The 17,662-nt window shown below is 45.6% G+C and overlaps 1 protein-coding gene across 5 annotated transcripts; it reads right to left on the bottom strand.

Annotated features, from left to right (window-relative positions):
• Positions 1-1,206: 1,206 nt before the first annotated feature.
• Positions 1,207-16,995, bottom strand: stra6 (signaling receptor and transporter of retinol STRA6). 5 transcript variants are annotated; one of them, XM_023815915.2, is made up of 19 exons: positions 16,869-16,995; positions 16,656-16,753; positions 13,991-14,328; positions 12,929-12,995; positions 12,212-12,297; positions 11,874-12,007; positions 11,209-11,375; positions 10,013-10,138; positions 9,012-9,082; positions 8,273-8,343; positions 8,119-8,180; positions 7,496-7,658; positions 6,966-7,041; positions 4,409-4,542; positions 3,989-4,106; positions 3,511-3,612; positions 3,246-3,409; positions 2,566-2,703; positions 1,207-1,877 (listed from the first exon to the last, which is right to left on the bottom strand). In XM_023815915.2, the coding sequence occupies exons 3-19, from the start codon at positions 14,074-14,076 to the stop codon at positions 1,639-1,641; spliced, it is 2,004 nt and encodes a 667-aa protein (XP_023671683.2). In that variant the 5' UTR covers positions 14,077-14,328; positions 16,656-16,753; positions 16,869-16,995; the 3' UTR covers positions 1,207-1,638. The 5 variants fall into 5 exon arrangements, with proteins under 5 accessions (XP_023671683.2, XP_023671711.2, XP_023671693.2 ...); XM_023815943.2 differs by lacking the exons at positions 16,656-16,753; positions 16,869-16,995 and adding an exon at positions 16,613-16,639; XM_023815925.2 differs by lacking the exons at positions 16,656-16,753; positions 16,869-16,995 and adding an exon at positions 16,300-16,549.
• Positions 16,996-17,662: the final 667 nt, after the last annotated feature.

The raw sequence follows: 17,662 nt of genomic DNA, 5'->3' as shown, positions 1-17,662 counted from the left end.
TCGCACTCATTTTTTGACAGTGAAATGTCAAGTGACTTTTAAATTCTACAATTATGAGTTTCTCTTTGGAGTTATGGTATTTAGGTCAGTATTTTTTAAATGCAAAAATATAACCGTAAATCTAATAATAGACCTACTATATCAATTTTTGTGGTTAAGAAAACGAACAGCCGCACTTATCCGCGGGAGGTAATAGTTTTGGGCGTTGGCCAGTTTGCGTGTCCGTCATAGCGATGCTAATGCAGCCTGACTAGATAGATTAAAATATAACTGGCATAACCAAACACGGGAGACATAAGTCTACATAATTTTTGAAGGAAAAAAAAACTTAGGATATTTGCGGTATTTGACGTGTTTAAATCCGTGGAGTCATAACTGACTTTGGTGTTCGACGTAATGAGTATTTTAATATTTCAGGAAAAAAAAAACTTAAAAACCAGTGTTCCACAAGTGTAACCTCCATAAATGTTTGACATGCATAGAAGAATTTCATATAACATCACTGCGGTTTGAAATACATTTTAGCGTGGAATCTGAAATAGCGCAGACCGCGCGTTTAATTGCAATCAGCTATTATTTAAAAACCCCAATTCCCAGAGTATATTACCATCCGTCTAACAATCCGTTTCTTATTAATATTTCTAGACCTCTATGGATAATCAGTACTGAAATTTAACCTGTAGTATAAAATGCACTTAAACGGTTTTCCGACGCTTTACTTTCCCGACTGTCGGCTCCCATCTCCGCCTTTTCATGTCTTTTTTTTCCATGCAGGACCTCCGGTTTCTTCTGAATTTCCGAAACATATTGCTCAGGTAAATTACCCACTGTGATCTGGCCCATGCAGACGATTCGACCTCTACTTCCCTTTAGCGGATCCCGGACGTGTACAGGATTATCGGACACATGTAATTAATATTCCTACAAATGTCCCAGAAGCAGCCAAACGCGACACATAACGTTAATACCGTTTTTACAATTAAAGTTTCAAAGTATTAGCAATACCCTGCACATACATTCGTGTACACAATGAGATGGATATCAGGAGTGTACCAATCATTAGTGAATGTAAGATAAACTGCCTGTTTGCCCAGTTTAACATTATTTTCGTCTATCGTAACATTTCCAAGTTATTGCTTAATTTGTTGTTCGGAGCAGGACGTTTGAGTTGTTAGGCCTATATGATTTCCCAAAACACATTAATAATAACTAGATGCATTAATCTTTAATACATATACATTCAAGGGCAGCCCATTGAAGTCTCATCTAGATAACCCAACACAGCAGAACATAAAGTGATGAATATCAAAACAAAATAAATTACCGTACTCTAATACAAGACTGAAAATCTGAATTTAAATCAAACTATTCCGTGACGGACGCCTAGCCTGTTAAAAAAAAAAACAAAGAACTTAGGCTACATAAGGGCCGCGCGAACAATGGCTTACTTCGCTCATACAAAACCGTGTTTCTTGAAAAAAAACATCTATATTTGTTACTCAGAAAAACAACAATTACAGTGTTTAATAACAGTACTATCAAAGTGCCATTACTGGACTGTACGTGAACATCGTGAAAACAGCGACCCCAGCAACCAGCGAGAATTTCACGCACGGAACAGATATGCTGCAGCGTAAATCACACCGCAAGCCCGCGCGCACTTGCACCCCTTCTGGCTCCATTGTCACCGCCCTCCTTGGTCGCGCGGCTAAGCGTCCCGTTCAGGAAGCTCTCCGAGCTCTGGCACCCGAAGTGTTTCCTGGAGGCCGCCAAAGCGGGGTTGTTCACCAGGGTGTAGAGGAGCAGCCACCGTGCCTGAGCCCTCCTGGCACTGGACTTGAGCGTCGGCTTCTTCTCCTTCTGGACCAGCCGGACTCCTGAAAGCCAAGGGGACCCCGGGCAGAGGACAGCACAGGGACTCAGGACTCACACATGCGAAGACGGCTGCAGACACACGGCTGAGAACTTCATTAAAAGACATTTCCGCACAAAAGCCAGTAGCGCAATTTAAATGTTCTTAAAATAATTAGCCCAGGGCTTCACATAAGCATTAAACACACAAGATTGTTTTTAAGGTTTCTTGTGAATAAGTCTCCGGACTTATTTTTCTTAAATTATTTGATATAAGGAATAATGCAAGATTTATTAGGAACTTAAATGTTAGATAATTTCAGAATAGGTATCCTACCCAAAACCCCACTTTCCCGACTTTGTAGATCTTAAGTAGAACATTCAATAAAATGATGGAGAGCAGTCGCCATCAAGCACCACACCCCCCTCGCCCCCCCGCCCCCCCGCCCCATGCCCAGGCTTTAACCATGTGGCCACACACCTATGGCACATAAACCGTCCACCTAACTGATGCCAGCAGCAGAGCTGCTTTGGTGTAGGAGGGGCATGACATCACTGTGCAGAACACACAGGTGGCAATAAAAATGGGCCAATCAGAGCGCAGCTGCAGCACAGCTGAGGGGCAGGGAGACGGCATGTAAGGCGGGGGCGTCTGGCCCGCTGAAAACAAGGGACCTCCCCAGGCTAAATGGGACAAAGCCTCCCGGGACCCACCTTCCTCTGCATCACGCAGCTGCAGGCCGGGAATGCCCCCCCCCAGCACGGAGCACAGGAGCAGACCACAGAAAGCCTTCATCACTGGGTGTGACTGGCTTGCCTCCATCATCAGGTAATAGGAATAGCAGCAGTATCCTGGGGGGGGTGGGGGTGACACACTGACTGGGAGTCTGAAAGTACCAGCAGATAGGTAACGCTTTTGCACAAATTAAAGGCTCAGCCCAGCCCGTCACCCGGGTTCTGCGCTCGGTGATCCGCCGGTGCTGCATTCATCCCACGCAATAACACGAGCGCTTTGCCACTGCTTCACCCCATACAGTTTCCCGGTCCACATCCATCTACTTACTGACAGAAAATTGCGCATCATTTTTAAAAGACGTCCATTAGCACAAATTGCCTGCTATTTTAATACTGTAATTTCATGGCTGGGAATTTGCATGATCTGGTGTAGACAACACAGCTAAAAATGTGTCGCTGTAATGAGATTCACATGCGGCTGATATGCATGGTGCTGCATCGCCAAGAGTTAGAGTGCAATGCTCAACACCTCCTTGTCATGCGGGAGACAAGTAACTGAATGCTGATACCGCAGCGACTGGCAGAGACTGGGAGACTGAAAGCTGTTGCTATGATGACTGTTGCTATCCACTTTGAAGGCCACCCATGGCCCCACCCACCTGGGTCAAAGGCCTCCATTCCCCGGCTGAGCAGGCTGATGTCCATGCGACACAGGTGCACCATGTTGAAGAGGCCCGTGATTACGATTCTCCACACCCCCAGTACCAACCCCAGCAGAACGTTGACTGGGAAGAGCAGGTAGGCCATCAGGAAAGGGCCGCTCCTGTCGAAGGGGGTGAGCATTCACACATTTCGCCGACTGGTTACTGGACAGAACGAGCATGGTTCTATGAGGCACTGTCAGGGGAACCGGGGAACCACTACCTGTTGACCAGTTCTCTCGATCCTGCATCATTCTTAAGGAAGGCAAACTTGGAGGCTGCATGCTGAAGAACCGTGATGAGGAGCAGCGTCGTCCAGAAGGGCCTGTGGTGACGGGTAACACTCAGAGGCTGATCGTTATGGGGCTTAGGGTTAGGGTTTAGCTGATCTGTACTACTGATAGGACAAGGGAGGGCAAAGCCTCCGTGTTGCATGTAGATGCATCATCCATCAGCAACTAGCATGTTGATTAATCCTGTTTGTGTAATGAAAATGTAAAAAAGGTACCACATGTATCACTCAGTGCCAGTCACTAGTGTAAACTCACATGAACCACATCAAGATAGGCTATGGAAGTGTGAACACACACCAAAAGGGGGGGAGAGGTCACTGATAGAGGGGTCCGCGCTGAAGGGCGTTCCTCTGTGACCCAGGGGTCACCTGAAATGGCATGGGTGTCCGGGCGATGAGTCGTCCTCACCACATGTTCCGGAGGAAACGGAAGAGCATGAAGTTCCGTCCGTACAGGATGGGAATGAGGACCAGGAACACAGCGAACAGGAAGCAGATGAAGAAAACCAGCGTCTGGATCACCATACCTGTGGAGAAAAGGCCGACTGTGACCAACATTTCATGGGCAAAATTTAACTGCATTTTCCTGCCAAAAATCATGGGCAGCCCTGAGATCGCAGGAGCCAGCAGAGCACTGGCCTGGACACCGGGATCAACTGGGATAACTGGGAACTCTCCGTTAGCATATGCTCACCATGCCCAACACGGCGCTCACCATAGCACCCCCTGCAAACTCGTCCAATGATTTTTAGTAAAGTGTGAAGAACATATATTCTTCTAGACAAGTTTCTTTGGAAAATAAAAACATGCCATCAAAGATCGGAGTTACCAAGGCAGACGACGGCAGCTTGGTATGCGGTGAAGCCCATCCAGCAGACCAGGGCTTGTCGTGATGGGCGGGCTATTCTCTTGCGATTGAGAACATTGTGGACGTTGCCCCTATACAGCCCTCTGAGGTTGGACCTGAGCAAAAGGTAGACATAAGATAGGGCCTACTAGACTGTCACTGTACCTTACATACCCCAGTAAGGGTCTACTGGACTGTCACTGCACCTTACATACCCCAGTAAGGGCCTGCAGGATGGTCACTGCAGCATAGATACCCCAACAAGGGCCTGCAGGACTGTCACCACATTGTATGGTATCTGCCCTCACTGTGTATAATCCCCTCGCTTCCATTTTCTAATTGCTGTTTATGCCCCAAGTTAGAGTTATTTCTGCAATTAGACCATCACAGGGATTTAATTTTGCTAATATTAACTGTAAGCCTGCATAGCCTCAGTCTGCCTAAAAGCAGATGGAAATCCCATTACTGGGTGTGAGCGTGTGAGTGTGTGTGTATGTGAGCTTGTGTGTCAGTGTATGTGTGTATCTGAGTGTGTGTGAGCATGCATGCATGGGAGTGTGTGAGCGTGGGGCGCAGCCCGGCCGCGGGACAGCACGCCGGCATCCCTGCATGTATCTGAGTGTGTGTGAGCATGCATGCATGGGAGCGTGTGTGAGCGTGGGGCGCAGCCCGGCCGCGGGACAGTACGCCGGCATCCCTGCATGTATCTGAGTGTGTGTGAGCATGCATGCATGGGAGCGTGTGTGAGCGTGGGGTGCAGCCCGGCCGCGGGACAGCACGCCGGCATCCCTGCATGTATCTGAGTGTGTGTGAGCATGCATGCATGGGAGCGTGTGTGAGCGTGGGGCGCAGCCCGGCCGCAGGACAGCACGCCGGCATCCCTGCATCTCTGCCATAAATAAAACACACAGTTGCTTTTAGGCTTCCTAAATCTTACATGACTTGCCTGGCTGGTGCCCAGGGATGAACTGGGAGAACATGCAGAAAACAGGAGCCACCCTAGGGCTCCAGACTAACCTTTTCCACTGGCAGCATTCGTAAAGCTTACTGGAGATTTACGGAGCACCAGCGCAAAATTTAGCTGCACCGTTTAAATCGACATGCAATGCGACACATTCAGATTTTTTCCATACCTGTATTCCAGATAAATGGTTTGGTCATAAACATACAATTTACAGAAATAACAATGTGATGCTTTATTTTTAAGGAAAAGGTCACAGAATGGAGTAGCTCTAATCCCTGACACACACAGATACACACATAGACACATGTTGGCATATCTATCTAGATGGGGACCTTCCATTTATTTCTATGGGAAAAGCCCTAATCCCAGTCAGGACACACTTAACCCCAATGAGCCCTAACCTTAACCTTAACCATAAGTAACCATACAAAATATGAGACTTTCGGCATATTTTACCTTTTTGATTGCATTGACAGATTTGTTTTTTTTATATATATATATATATATATATATATATATATATATATATATATATATATATATATATATATATATATATATATATATATAAAAAAAAAATATAAAACTGAGGTTATCCAAATGATGACCTGAAAAATGTCCCCTAAAGTAAGGAAGTTTAAGGTTTTACCACACACACACACACACACACACACACACACACACACACACACACACACACACACACACACACACGATCAGGTTACGTTTGCATTTTATTAATTCCAAATATGATTCAAATTCTGCTCATCGAATCCAGTTCCTATTGATTTTACACATCAATCCTCACTCCCTCCTGGTGTTTCACGTGATATATGATTAATGTTTTTTTTTTTTCTTTTCTTAAAAACAACATCAAATAATGGCAAGTTACTTTGATGTGTCTAGTTTAGATTCCAAAAATTGTCGCAATATGTGTCTAGATGGTTGTAGTCTAGACTCTGCACAAGCCTCAGCTCTGCTAATTACCATCCTGCAGGTCAGCCTCATATCAAAAAGTAGTGACACATCAGAAATGTGACTTGAAAATCCACACCATGATATGTCTCAGCCAAAGACCAATGGCATTACAATATTCACCCCACGTGACAAATCCCAGCCAATGGCATTTCAATATCCAGCCCACATGACACATTCCAACCAATGACATTACAATATCTACTCCACTCGAACTTAACAAGTAGAACACTGGACTATCAATGCAAATGTAATGGGTTCAAATCCCAGGGAGCACACATAAATTGTAACCCTTCCCTCTACCGTAAGTTGCTTTGGATAAAAGCATGAGATAAATAAATAAAATGTAATATGACACATGCCAGGCAATAACATTACAAAATTTCACCATGACAGTAAGGCACTGTGTACAGACTAGTAATGTAACATACCAGATAATATCATGCATTTTTTACTGTTTTATTAAGTTTTTCAGACATATAAATGCTAAACAGAAAATAATAGCCCAAGACTGCAGGGGGGCAGCCTGATTATCTCCACCTGAGCCCTTCTGTGTGGCTCCGCCCCCTATGTAGGCCCGATGGGCTCGGATGTGCTTACCTGTGCAGGACCATGGATCTCGCCAGCATCACTAGGGTGGCCAGGCAGGACAGAGTCATCGCTGAGAGGTAACACACTGCAGATACAGGTGACAAGGAGCAGGTGGCTCATCCGCCTCTTACATAACAGCGAGGCGTATAGGGGAGCGACACCCGGGAGATCCTGCGTCTTTTTGACATCACAGTCGCTTTAACCAGCTTCTGGGCTGCTGCAGCTACTTCTTAGATCAGTGTGACAGTCAGGCGGCACACGGAACTTTCATTTCCCCTCCCAGCTAGGCCTCCCCCACGCAGGTACCTCTGAATACCCGTCTCAGCTAATGAGATATGACAACAAAGTTCAGCTGTTACACATAAAGAACGTACCGGAATTCCCACTTGGATAAGCTAGTGGAGAAAGAGCAAAGCTGCCGTCAGCCACGATCAGAGACGCAGTCAGGACTGCTTCAGGATTTTTCTTTCTTTTTTTTATTGAACAAGATCCTGGTTTTGGAGCTCAAAGGTCGACCCCACGTGCCCGTCGCTGCATACCTTCCACACACCACATGTAGTGAACCACGATTTGGATCACCTCCGCCCGATCCTGGGACAGAATGACATTGAAGCCAGCCAGAAGATAGGTGACCTCTTCATTGACTCCAGCACGGACCTTCTGAAGCGTGGGTACCACTGCAGTCACGAGTAACAGCGCCACCTATTGGTGAGATAATGCAACTCTGATTAATGACAATTAAGTGATACAGAGAACATTGCTCTTACAGTGGAACCTCGGATCCTTAGTATGCGAGCGAATACACATGTGCACGTCTCACTACTTTCCTCTTTGGTTTGCTGCTGTCACTGCAAACTTTCTTAGGGACCATGATTACTGTATCACTAAATGTACTGTAGATAAAGCAGAAAAATTTCACAAGTACAAGTTGAAAAAGTCAACAGACTCGTTCCACATCAGAGTTGGTCGAGTTCCAAGGTTCCGGTATATATAAACTTGAACATGTAAAATATGCATCTATGCATTACAAAGAAATGTGTTGTAGTGCCATACTTGTATCTATCGATCACGATTTTACTGTCAAATTTTTACTATGCAACAATTTAAACATGTTTTTTTGACTAATGCAGGCGATCAGATAGGGAAATTCTTCACAATGCACCTGATAGACCGCGATGCAGGAGACCGTCGCCGAGATGGTCAGCTTCAGAGGGAGCTGGAAGACTGAGGAAGAGGAGAATCCACAGTCAGCTGCTAAGCTATGCATGAAGTTAGCAGGACAGCCTGTAGGATCATGTGGGGGGGGGGGGGCCCACCTTCCTCCGGGCTGGAGATATACGACTTTAAGGCATCAAATATCCTCTCAGCCAGCTTAGTCTTGGTCACGCTGGAAGAGTTAAGGAGACAGATTAAATAAATATCAGATGTTTAACAGGTTGAATACCACAACTCGACATTCTCAACCCAGTCGTTATATGCTGACGAATGAAAGCTAAGGATGGTGTCTCTGCCACCTGCAGCCTTTATGAACAGAGGCACCGAAAAATTGCTCCAGGCTGCCATTCTGCACGCTGAGATGCCTGAAACGCAGCACCTGTTATATAGATGAGCGTTAGATCCGACTTCGAAAAGGTACAGAGGCTCCTAGGCCGCCTGCCGGCTATCTGCAGTGATACAAGTACGTCTGCCAGGAAAGCCAGAGGCTCCCCTTAACGGCCTCGGCACTCACCTCCAGCGGACACAAGCGGGGCATAGAAGACTGTCATTACTCAACAGTGAGAAATTAACGAGAAATAAATTAACAAGAACACTTTCGACAACTGATTTCCAACTCGAACCAACGCAGAGTGTAAAATCGGATCTTCGTTAAGTACACAACACTCACCTCGACCCAGTTTCCAATTTTGTAAAGCAATATAGTGAACCGACTAACCGCCTTAGGGCCAGAGAAAATATCAGGGTTTAATATATCAGCCATAACTGCCACTGTGCACTTGAGCAATATGACCAAGCATAGTTAAATATTGATGCTCATTTTCTGATGCAGTTCCCAACCTGTCGTCTGGTGTAGGTCTCTTCTGCAGGATTTCTTTAACATAATCTTTGTAGTAGCTGCTGTCAAGGTCCTAAAAATGACCAAAATGAATAACGGTGAACACAACTTGAGAGGAAAAGATAGTGTAACATACATCACACATCCGTCTGTCATTGATACGTATGAGAGTTATTTATCCTTTAATGCAATTTCATAATTTCCTGTTTCCTTCATTGGCCATAGAGTAACATGACCATCTTTATGACAGGAAGAGCACCTCGCATTTATGAATTATGCCCGTTGCTCTTGTCTTGTCCTTGATTTCTATGTCAGCATTTCAAATCACATGCAGTCTTTGCTCACAGGTTGTACATCTGCGATCTCTGACCACTGCAGGGTGAGGCTTTTGCTAAAGATTACCGTCAGACACACAGCGCATTGTGTCCTCTCTGTGGGAAATGACAACATCCCCATAATCGGTTCAAAAACATTATGCAAGCCAATTAAATGAAAGCAGCTTACGATGATTAGGCCTCTGGCATGTAGTGGGACTTTATTGGAATTGTAGCTCTGATTGGTCTCACTGGAAGTAGGACTTGTTTGACAATGAGGGCGCTTCTGTAAGTAAATGCTGAATTCTCAAATCCCTATTTCCACTTGTAATGCTTCTAATTTTATATAATTGTATACTTAATCTCTAGTAGAAGAGAGAACTGAGTGGTTGCCATTGATTAATGGATTTGACTGTAAAATGCATAGCAGTAATATTAAAATATGACATGTACAATCACAACAGCTCTTTACAAGATTTCATACCGGAATTGGAATGTGTTATACTTTAGCTAAACTGTTACCGGTTAATAAAATTTCATCACCTCAAATTTCCCTTCTGGGTTTCATGCTGCTCATTTAAATCTTGCCTTTAATTAGTCCTTAATTTGAACCTCATTTAAATTCCCACAGCCGCTATATGAGTGAGACCCTGCTCACCTCTTCCTGTACCCACCCTGGGGTCGCTCACCTCAGACACACTGACCTCCCGGCTGCTCCTCAGGGCCATGAACAGCAGCCGCGGGTAGAGCAGACTGAGAAAGGCCAGGCAGACGATCAGGGGCAGGCTTGCTAACAGGGAGTAATAGGGGTAGATCTACAAGAAGAGAAGCAGAGAGGGCGTCCCAGTTGGGAGATCTCCCAGAGGATCCCCCCCTTCATGGCTATACAGAAGCAGAGATCGAGACACAGGGATCACGTCTCAACTCACTGTAAACAAACGTAACAACCATTAGATTCCTGGTTTCCGAAGAGAGCCGAAGCAATCTATGAAAATCACACATTCCCTCTGGCCGCTGAATTAAAAGGTTTATAAAATAAAATATGTCTGCCCCATTAATTTCTGACCTTCTGCCCCAGACCAGGGGGGAAACAGACGCTACCACTGGAGAGATACAGAGCAGACTGTGTGAGGCTGGGACGCCGTGCGCTGCTGCTTCATGGACACTGACGTGATTAACGGATTCAGACTCTGCACTCTGGGACAGGACTCCAGCAGACCAGGTCTGGGGTGAAGCGCCGCTTTTTATCTGGGGGGCTTCCGGACCCCCAAATCTGTTCCCCCCAGATGGTTCTGCTCCGATTCAAACAGTCATCAGATGAATACACTGAAGAAAAATGACTAACGGTGGCTGCTACCATATCTGACCCCAGCTCTGTACAAACAGCATGATGGATGCCCTTTGTCTCAGTTATTCCTGAACAGATCAACACTAAAACCTCGATAACAGACTTGGGCTGGGACCCGATGTCCTGCTGAATCTGCCCACTATGGCCGTTTCAAACCTGGCCTCCTAATCATCCCCTATATCTAATTGGTGAATTCCCCCCTGCCCCTTCCCCACCTTAGCTAGTGTGCTGAGCGTACTGGGGCAGAATGGCTGCCATCGTATCATCCAGGTGGGGGCTACACAAGTGGGGGTGGTTGAAGTGGCTCCCCATTGCTTCTGTAAAGTGCTTTGGATGTCTTGAAAACCACTATATAAATGTAACATTTATTCATTCATGCATAAAATATCTTACACAGTTGGCCTGGAGGTGATATGTTGAGGCACAAACCCCTCTGCACACTCAGATTCTCTTTATTGCATGCATGCCGATCTTCACCGTGCTGCTTAGGGTTAGCATGAGGCGGCTCTGCGCTCCCAGATATACCCCTCCTGTTACCTCGGAGGTCCGCGGACAGTCGACTTTCTGCCAGACGAGGACTCCGAGGTGCGTCCAGGAGAGGAGGCTGCCCAGCGCATAGCCCACCTGACTGCGCAGCCCCCCGCAGGCGAGCAGGGGGGAGTACAGGGCAGGGTAGTAGAAGAGACCCAGGATCTTCCAGTACTCTGCAAGAAACGGCACAGACTCACTAACAGCACGTGCTAAAATGCAGCACATCTCTCTATGGCCAGAAGGAAGGATGGACGACGTAAACATAAAGAAAGGCAAAGACATCAAGAGCAAAAATCCAACCGATAAAAGGGAGCAGGATGAAGAGCAGTTAATGAAATGCAATGTAAAGTATGACGGAGTGATTTTGAAAGGGATACCTTCGTTTGTTACATGCTGCCTTGGAGGGAAGATGAGATAAATGTCAGTGAGAATACATCTGTGTGAAAGCAACTTGTTTTCAATAAAGTTCTCCTTTAAGGAGGACAGAATTGTGCCTTGCATCGCATTGACCCAGCTCTGACTCTGCCCCATTACCTCAGCATGAAAAAACTTCACCACAGGGTGACTCACACTTAGTCAAGGCGATCGGAATCTTCCGGAAAGGAATACCGCGATTACACAGCCGTGTGCTTCCCGCAGAGCTTTGAGCGAGAGCCAAGCGTCACTCTCACCTTTGTTTTCCTGGCTTTTGGAGAAGGGCAGGGGGGAGCGGGCCAGCAGCAGCCCACACAGCTTGCAGAAGATCACGCCGAACACGGCCACGGCCAGCCCTCGGTGCCGCGTCTGCTCCAGGAAGTTCACTGGACTGGGGGGGGGGGGGGGGAACGCAGGCTTTAGCAGCTGGCCGTGACATTTCCTTCACTGAAGAGAATACTGCCGGTATTATGATGGACAGGCTGCTGTATGATTTTGACACTGTTGTACCAAGTCAAACACCGATGAAAGGGGAGGTACTGGAGCATGAAACCCAACATCTCCTGCAAGTGACAGACGGCGGTATCACTGTCACCTGAGTAACCCAGCGACGTCTTTCCTGAAGCCTCCATGCCGCTGTTTCCATCTGGTCACTGCAGCCAATATCAGCATGACTATACACTAGCAAAAAAGAAGACGTCTGCTTTATTGTTGCAGACCACCCCGCAGTCAGGGTCAGGGTACCGCTCTGCAGCCATTAATCTCCCTCCCAGTTTTCAGCGAGGGAGGCGCCAGTAGAGAGCAGGAACCCTGCAGGCCGCCCAGCTAGAGTGACCAATGAGAGCTCGGAGTAAATGGGCCAAAGCTGATAACACCCATTTGTCGGGACCAATCAGGTAGTTTGTCTTAAACAAAAATCACTGAGGCTAACAGCAGAGCTTAATGGTCAGAAGTTGCTAAGAGATTTGCCAAGTATTCTATTTTAGTACATACGTTCTTCAAACAGACATCTAAACATTAATGTAAAGGTCTGAAAGTTAAGTGACATATCTTGATTTAATATCAATGACTTACATTCCATTAATGATTTTAGTTATTGCAATACTAAAAATCCACAATAAAATCTCTTTATGCAACAAGATCATACTAAGGTTTCTTAAACTCACAACGCTATATCTCAATGAATGAATTAATACCAAAACAGTGAACAAAAGAATGACCCATCTCCCCAAAGTCCTGTCATAAGGCTGTACACCCAAAGTGGGTAGAGGGTACCAAGGTGGGCATGTCCTTTTTCCTGTGAAAGACTCACAGATATGACCGCGATGGATGTGTGGAACAGCCAGTCATCGGCAGTGGGGTCACATGGGACGATAACCCTGAAAGTGTCATGGGAGAGACGGCAATCGTCACGGTCAGCGTTGAGCTCACTTATCGCCACATCTCTGTACACCCACCCCGAGACAAATTCCGTTCGCACGGCAGATTATCACAGAGCCAGAGCTCATCTATGCAAAGCAGGCTGGGAGATGGAGGCGGGCTGATGTGGCTAACTGGGAACTGGAGCCCTCCAGTAGACATAGCGTGTCTTAACAGGGCAGAAATATTGTGCCCCAAATTAATGAAACAAGAGGAATGAGTGACCTCAGCATGTTTATATAAACCAAGACGTCTTCTGTAGGACAGAGACAATGAGATACCCCGAAGCACGGGGCGTCCCAGGACACTCTGAACACCTTTTCCCAGCATCTGTTGCACAGCAACGGCAGAAAACGACATCATATCCCCCTGGCGTCATTCCTGCTGCAGGAAATCATATCAGGTATTGGCAAAACCCCCCGCCTGCTGCTTTCAGGGCCCAAACAAATACCGCTTACACCCTCTCTTACTCATTCTGCTTTTTCTGATTATAAAAGTATTGATTCATTTTGACTGAGGTTATAGTCAATATGACTCGCAAAAGTATTTTTTCAATGCAGTGAGACATTGAATTTGAACAGCAGAAGTATGAATCGTAACCGTACCACTATGTATCTGAATACATCTTGAAGTATTGCTACCCAACATACAACCCAAGCAAAACCCATGACCCAAAACACCTGGACAAGGGCTCTGGTAAATCTTTCATCTCATCATTTAAAGGTCCATTAAACACACTAACAGTTGTTTCTGTCAGCTAAAACATTTAACCTTGTTTTACATTAACTTACAGAGTGGCAACAAAATATCGCTGCCATTGTAATAGTGAAACAAGTTCTTTTTTTGTAACTCAAAGATACACTTTATAAAAGACACTTCAGTAAAAAAAAAAAAAACACTGAAGGACAGACATTTGATAACAGTTTCTCAGACAAAGATGAAACAAGACACTTACTCTGTTGCTGGTTTAGTAGGCTCGCCATTGTCATACCAGTCTGCGTAATCATAGTAGTCCTGCACGGCTGATACATTGGTGCTCATTGTGTTCCTCTGGTCAGATCCACAGCTCGTTGAGAAGTTTTTCAGGTGGTTCTTAAGTTCAATGGGCTACTTCTGAGAGCTTTGACCCAGTTCTGACCCTCTGGATAAACTGAGAACTTTCCTCTGAAGTTCTCACACCTCGTGTCCCCCTCTGCAGGTGGCTGCTCTGCTTGGCCGCACTGGTGTGGTGCGACAGGTTCAGAGTGGCCCCCCCCCAGGTCAGAGCTTTTTCAAACGGGGATTACCGGAATGCTAGGATACGGGGGAGAGACACGGAGAGAGAGAGTGTGTGTGTGAGAGAGAGAGAGAGAGAGAGAGAGAAAGGAGGGCCGGCAACTTTCCAGACGGGCCGGGCCATCTTCTCTACCACATACAGTAATAGAGTTTGTCAGCTTCTGTGGCCACTGGACTAAATGCTGGCAGAAATGGAAAAGAGGTGCAGTGACCTTATAAACACAGATATACATGCATAGAGTAAACGATGCTTTAGGATGAATGACATCCACATATGGTTGAATTTTGATAAGAATATAATTCACTCTACTCTTCTGCATATCTAGATTATAGTTGTAATATTGACAATTTTGAAAATGGAAAGTGCTGCTTTACTGAAACAACTACATTTATTTATTTAGCAGAGGCTGTTACCCGAAGTAACAGCTGAGAAAGCAGGGTCAGAGTGTCCCCGGAGCACAACAGCTTTTCAAGACTTCAAAAGTCCAATTTAACAAGTACTGTTGTTACAACAAAATGGAAAGAGTGCTTTCGCTCCATTTCCATGGTGATGAGCATGGCTGATCACCACATCTGTAATAGCTACTGTATCTAAGAACAATAGCACGACCAATATTATAGGGTCTGTAATAAAGATTGTTAATTAAAACATGCTAGCAACATCAATCTACTATGATTACCAAAAGATCGTTAAAAATAATAATAGTGAAAACACACCCAGCTTTGTTCCACCTGATTCCTACATGGTCTAGAGCTCCTATAGCTTGTTTTTGAAAAAATAAATACAAATTCAACAAAATCATGTGATGAATTTGCACACTCCTTGTCCTAGCTGTATTTTATAAGCAACTACTTTTTGTTTACTTGAACTCAGGGGCATTTTAGGCCTATTTTCGGGGGGAGGGGGGGCTTTGCCCCCCTAAATAAATATGTATCTATTGTCTTAAGTCATTTATAGTTTGCCCCCCCTCCCCCCATAAAGACTCAACCCCCCCACCCATTCATCTCTAACTACACGCCTGCTTGTACTTATTATATAATATGTAAAAACATGACAAAATTTCACAAAATTTCTGCCCAAAGGCAATTTTTACAAATAACTATTTACTTTTTAAATTAGAATCAAATTGAATTTCAAGGATAATCCATCATCTTAAATATCCAAAACAATGTACAAAGAGTAGGCCTACAACAGAGGTCATGATTAAGAGAAAATTCACGGGAAATAAAAGCGCGTGCTGTCCCCGCATCAGAAACCGAGGCAGGGAGGCATCAGATCGGCCGAGAGCCTCGGGATTCACCTTTCATGTCATGTAGGACTTATATTCCTGCTACAAAACTATTACTAAATAATAATAAATATTTATCGGTCTATTCACTGAATACACCTACGATACGTCAATTGATTTGCATTTCATTCCAAAGGTGAAGGTTTCGGAATTCGGTGCGGCCCAGTACTGCCAGTGCATATTTGCATGCGACTCCATTCAGTTCGTCGGCGGTTGGGGGAGGCTAACGATGAGGTCCATCTTTCCCAAGCAGCGGCTGTTTAAATAAAATCACTAGCCTCTTTCCTCCACACACAGGGCGGGATTGATGAAAGTGACACCAGTGCCGTGAAATGGGGAGGATTTATGGGCCGTATAATGACCCCATATCCACCATCATCATTCCAGCCCTCTGGGGAACAGTTACTGCGGCCGCTTAAAAAAACACGGCACTTAATCACAAGCCGCATTTACAAAGCGATGTCACGGCAAAACACCATGAAAACACTGACGGATTAAATCCCCGAAAAACTAAATCAGATCACAAGATAACAATGACAAAGCCGGTCGGTTAAGCTGAATCGAAAACAAAACTCACGGGTGCTAGTTCATGTGAGCTGATTTTAGGGCAGTGAAGAAATGTGCAAAAAGGCAGTGGATGATCACGGGTAAGGATCTAAAGCAGAGTCACTACACTAAAGTCTACCTAGGAAATACCTACTTTGTCTGATACCCTTTACTGCAAACTGCCATAACACTCTCCGGCGGGGTAGTGTCACTTTCAAAGTGCCTACAAAGGAGGTCTTCCAGGGTAAAGTGACATGCACTCTGGATATAAAGCGAGATAAAAGCTGGAGCCTCTGAAGTGCGCCGCCGGATCCTCCTCCCGGTACCGGACAAAGGGCCATTCAGCCGGCAGCCTCACCCCGCCGCAGAGGCACAAAGCTCAGCCCCTCCCCGGGTCAGCTTTTCATCTGCACGTCCCCAAAAAGTACAGTTCCTCTGGCTATATATGTTATTATGATACGAAACACCTTTCAAAGAAAATGTGGTTGGATGGGTGTAAGGCTGGGGCACCTGGCGCAGGTGGAGCTGTCAACGCACGTACGTCCAGGAGCGCAGCGAGGATGAAGAGCTACCCCGCCGTCTTCCTCAGTCTGATGACTTCTATCAAACTGACACGGAAAGTTGGCTTTTTATTAATTAACCATTATTACACCTGTCGCAGTTCAAAATGTGATGCTAATTTCCTTTGCAAACAAGTATATTAAAGGGGCATAAAATCATTACCGTAGTAGTGCGAACTGCAGAGCTACTTGTTTTACAAATACGCAGATTTAGGAATAAGCCATGTGCCCAAACGCTAATATAAATACGTATCTAACACCACGCACGTAGTTAAATTAAGGGTTTGACCCCCCCCCTCCCCCGGGAATACGTAGCCAGTAGGAAGTAAAATAAAGGATTCCCCCCCGCCCCTCATTTGGCGAATCTACCGGTAAGATTGCCCCCCACCCCGAAGAGAATTTCTGGCTATGTGCCGGGCATATGCTCGGATTTCCGCTGTACTTTAATTAATTCTGTATCTGGATTTTCTTTTAAGGAAATTAAAAAGTACAAGGAAAGTAACTCGTAAACTGATGAAAGAACGACCTGCAAATTTGGTTTATTTTCTAGAGATAGATAGATAGATAGATAGATGCTTTATTGTCATTGTAAGTACAATGAGATTTAGTTTGGAACGCGCCAGCAGATGCACAGTATATTTACAATGAAATAGATTCTGTAGGCCTAGTAAACACGATGAGTTTAATCATTCGGATACAGCTCCTTTGCCTTAGTATCTTCTAGATCTTCTTTTTAATATGGCTGTTAGAAAAGCCAACTGGCAGCCTCAGCCTGCTGCCTGGACACTTGTCATGATCAGGCACCATAGTCAGGCTGTGCCTGCATGTCTGGGGGAAGCGGCATCTGTCAGGCTGCAGTTCAGCGTCCTCTGTGACGCTGCCAGGTGTGTCAGGGGAAGGGGACCCGCACAGAGCCCTTTGTCACCCGTCACCCGCAGGGGACCCCGGCCTCTGGCA

The sequence above is a fragment of the Paramormyrops kingsleyae genome, chromosome 11 (assembly GCF_048594095.1).
Source record: "Paramormyrops kingsleyae isolate MSU_618 chromosome 11, PKINGS_0.4, whole genome shotgun sequence".
Taxonomy (NCBI): Eukaryota; Metazoa; Chordata; class Actinopteri; order Osteoglossiformes; family Mormyridae; genus Paramormyrops; species Paramormyrops kingsleyae.
The sequence above is the reverse complement of the archived record's forward strand: the minus strand, read 5'-3'. Positions and strand labels throughout refer to the sequence as shown.